The 4,575-nt window shown below is 36.7% G+C and overlaps 1 protein-coding gene across 1 annotated transcript; it reads right to left on the bottom strand.

Annotated features, from left to right (window-relative positions):
- Positions 1-64: 64 nt before the first annotated feature.
- LOC110444768 lies at positions 65-4,279 on the bottom strand (the record flags this gene model as incomplete). The annotated part of the gene is made up of 6 exons (XM_021489129.1): positions 65-260; positions 1,264-1,409; positions 2,014-2,157; positions 2,484-2,822; positions 3,444-3,527; positions 4,152-4,279. Coding segments are annotated over 6 exons (1,037 nt in total), but the record flags the coding sequence as incomplete, so codon positions are not given.
- Between the last annotated feature and the right edge of the window lie 296 nt (positions 4,280-4,575).

Below are 4,575 nucleotides of genomic sequence, written 5' to 3'. Positions count from 1 at the left end.
ATGGCGTCGACTGTCAATATTTATTTCGGTCAGATATCAAATGTTAACTAATAAATATGCTTACGAGGACAGCGTTCTGAACTGATACTGATGGCGTCGACACCAACATCCATAGACACGCTGCTGCCATGGTAGGCAATGATCGTCAAATTAGCATTGATGTCTGTATTGATGGTTGGTTTAAATGGAAAACAAATATCTTCCCAATATCCACCTGTCAGATGATCTTGCCAGAACAGTAGTTCTTTTGAAGCATAAACCTGGAAATAGTTTAAAGAAAATAATCAAAAAATATATAAGTGACACGTCATCACGTTTGATACAGCGAACTCGTAGAGAAATTCTTCTGTTAATATTTCATTCAGGAGGCTGGCTCAGCATTGTATAGTCTAAGGAAGGCTTGCACAACAGTTAACCATTATACTCTTAAGGAGGCTTGCTTATCATTTTGCTTTTGGGTAGACTTCTTAATCATTTAAATCTGATACAAATGTACAAGCCATTTCATTCCCAGGGCAAAATGGTAATCATAACTGCTGAGGACCATGTGGTAGATTGGCCTTTGGCTAAACATGTCATCCTCGTTAAGTAAAGTTTATTATTATCATTATCATTGTTATTATTTAATGGACACTAAATCATTGTTATTCTACGAGAAATTAACCCTTATTAATATATTTGACGGAATGGTCTTTCCTCTATTTACTGTCTCGGTAAGGCTTGCTGTTGATTATGCTCTTGGGAAACCATTTTATTACTGCGAAAGCTCAATTTCCTTTTTACTGTTATGAAAGCTTGTACATCCGGTAACGCTCACTCACCATTTCAGCACAATACTGTTAAGGAAACTAACTCACCATTTCAGCACAAAACTGTCATTTCATCATTATATTTTTTAAAAGGTTTGCTCATCACAATGCAGTTACAGATACTCGCTCATCATCATACAGACTAAGAAAGGCACATTAAGTAAAACAGTCAGTTTTAATGATACTTATTCAACATTATACACTCATTTTTAAATAATTATAGGAGTCTTGCTAATAACTATACAGTCCCCAATACATCATATTACTCTTAAATATCACCATACAACAAACAACCAAGGATACTCGCAGTGTACTTTATTAATATGAAATAACCCCAATCACTATACCTACATGTATGTATGTATAAGGCATTCAATGGGCAACAATCAATCTTTTTATATTCTTTCTTTAATATAACAAAAACAATTATATTTTGAGACAAGATCTTAATTACCTTTAAAGTAGCAGAGACGTTGAATTTACTATCACTGATATAGCGGAAGCGGAGAGTGTCATTAGCGGACATATGGACGTCAGGAAACATGGCAATGGCTTCGTCTCCTTGCTCTCCATAGCTTCCATCAGCAAACAGGTAGAATCCTGCATTCATATTAAAAAACAAACACTTTAAATATTGGAATTGACGCACACTCGCGTTTTCGTTTCGCTTGAGTGTCGGGTGAGAAATCGTGTCGGGTGATAAATTGTGCCGTAACACACGTGCGTTTTAAGAGCACGATGGGTAAAATAGATTTATTATCCCTGTGTGATTTGGACAAAGAGACGCTCAAGCGAAAGGAAAAAGTTTTGAGGGGAAAACATGGTTCTGAGCCAAAAAGTCTTGCATACAATCTAGTACATTAAATAGTCGGTTGTTAAAGCATTCCATAGGCGTGTGTTGCCTTGTATAACCATGTACCGACCTTTAAATAAAATTTACTTCGATCTTTGAGGGAATACAATTGGGATCAACCGCTTAGTAAGTGCAAGAAGTTTACTAAAGGTTAATTAATAAATTTATCTATGGATGGACAAAAATATGGGCTTATAATAATTTAAAACTTATCAGTATCAAAGGGTTCACTGCTACATGTATATAGCTTAATAAAGGGTAAGCAGACATTTTATTTCCTCAAAACGATTCAGCAGCAAGCAGTCATCCGATTGGTAAAAGGTAAACATAAAATTCAAGATATCCACGTACCCCTGCCGTCCTGTGGCTTCGGTTTCCATGCATATGGTCGAGGACTCGAGAGATACCCTCCGCTCCAGGGATCACATTCAGATGAAAATTGAACACCACACAAGCCTGCACTGTCAAAGTCACATGATCTGTCTTTGGAGAATGCTGTCAAAACATCAAAAAATAAAATTCCCAAAATCGATTCATTTTTGAATATAAACATTCGAAAAGATGTCACTAATTTATTTTCTTTAATGTTTTTTTTCCAGATTAATTTCTTGTTATACTTGTTCAGAGTTCAGAAACTTCTAGGAATAGGGAAATTTTGCGCAAAGCAAGGAGGAACTAGGAAATAAAATTACACACATTTTATTCCAACAACGAATGAATATAAAACACAGTTACATGTATGTGAATGAGGGAATCCTGTAAGAAAGAATGAAAGTTCCGCCAAGAAAACCTCTAATCTTAAAATAACCTTAGTGACCTACCTGGACAAACATCGTCGGCTGATACTTTGACGTAGTGAATGGAAACAGCTTCGAACACATACTCTGTTACCTCGTCCGACCCTCGGACGTAAGAGAACATAGCACTGACAAGCTCATTAGCCGGCAGGTCAATACACACTTCTATGACAGAATCTGTAAGGCTGTAGTCTGATTGGAACATGACCTTGTTATTAAGGGTCAAGGTCAGAAGACCAACAGCAGAACCCGATAGCTTGTAGCTGAAGTAAAGAGATCCGTTTTGAGGCGTTGTAAAGCTTGGTGATACGATGGAGTCATGCTGCCCTTCTTTTGTATGCAGTTCGAGGATACTGACGGACTCTATAAATAGATAAACAAAATATTAGTTCTGCTTTATAGACATAATAAACGTTAAACGTTGATCATAAATCGACAAGTCAGTTCTTCATGGATCAACGATATCCGTGCAAATGACCGTTCAGATGTTCATGAACATGTAGCAATGGCCATAATAGGAGTAACTGTAAAACTCCTTTTTTAGCAGAAACATCCCTTAGCCGAAAATTGAAAACAGACTAGCACACTGAAGAATCAGCGCACTCAACATGTATATACAGGAACTTCAATAAGCGCAGACATTATTTGTTTATGGAGCTTTCAATCTATGAATCTAAGAATAGGTTGTTTGTCACGATAACATTTTTTTCCAATACTAATTTGCAGTGACTGTCATGACTCTAGAAATGTTTGCTGTATTTTACGCGATTATTTCTGGATTCGAAGTCACCCATTATGTTGGTCGCATCATACATTTGAAAGACATCCTCAGATTGAATGTTTGTATGGTTTCACTGACTATTTTGCAGTAGTTTTTGTATTACTGTTCCTTCTGGTGTCCATTGTTATCAAACTGGATTCCGCTTTTGTGTATTAACACTGTGTGTGGATATATACTTCTTTCTTATTTTTTCCACAACTCACCTGATAATAACGTCCATGTGCTGGAGGCATGATATCCACACATAGGTATGTTCCCTCTGAAGCCACAGTTCACATTAGCATCGCCTGTGTAACACATCAAACTCTTTTTAAACACAATAAAAAACAGTTCAGAACAATTAAAGGAAAGCATGCGTCTATCAAATTTGATTGTAAACATAACTTGAAAACATGCGTTGGTATGTACAGTTGTGGGAATGGACAACGTTACACGATTTACCAATATTTACGGTTTCTTGTTTGAAGATGTAAACTTGTTTTTTAAGGTATGTTTCTATATTCTAGCTATATATGTCAGCTGATCTTTCATTTTTTTCTTAAATTCAGAAATTGTGTTTCGGTGTGTTCTAAACAACCCAAATCGACAAATGTAAAATTATAACACGTATAGACACGGTCCCCTATACAGGTAAACATTGCCACTTTGTACCTGGACCGTAGTTTCCGCCCTCGGGGCACTTACGTAACTCGGCAAGGTGGGAAAGGTGGGAAACTCCATGTGAGGGAGAGGTATAGACCAAATAACAAATACTTAAAGTCCAGTTGTATTTTCATAACAGTCATCCGGTATCATATATCGGCTCTCTATGTCAGCCAAAGGGCGCCAGGTAAAACTCTGGTCACTCATCAAACTGTTATTTATATGTTCTGTAAGCTGGGTGCCAAACCCATTCTGTCTGTTTTACTAACCACACTGGAGAACACCACTGGAGCAGGACTTTACCGACGCGTAACAGTCAGACAATGTTGTACTGTTATCACTGCAGGATATATCGACAGCTTCATCTACAGCATCTCCTAACTGATTGTGGCCGGCGCTGTGTAATTAAGGAAATATGAAAAAAATAGTCTGACATTTTATATGAAAAAAAAAGGAAAAAAATATAATTCGAAAACTTTCTAACTAATACTTAATAGGGAAAATACTTGTGCACAATCTTTGAGGCCCTTTTTCTGAATAAACATTGGACAAAATCGAACAAAAGTCAATAGTATTGTTTATATAAAAGAAGAAGACACGAATTCCATACGCGAGCCTATGCTACCGTATAAGATACGTATTTGTAGAATTTCTAAATTGTAGGCCACACAACATGTTAACAAAATCCCCATC

The sequence above is a fragment of the Mizuhopecten yessoensis genome, unplaced genomic scaffold, assembly GCF_002113885.1.
Source record: "Mizuhopecten yessoensis strain PY_sf001 unplaced genomic scaffold, ASM211388v2 hete_36170416, whole genome shotgun sequence".
Lineage (NCBI taxonomy): Eukaryota > Metazoa > Mollusca > Bivalvia > Pectinida > Pectinidae > Mizuhopecten > Mizuhopecten yessoensis.
The sequence above is the reverse complement of the archived record's forward strand: the minus strand, read 5'-3'. Positions and strand labels throughout refer to the sequence as shown.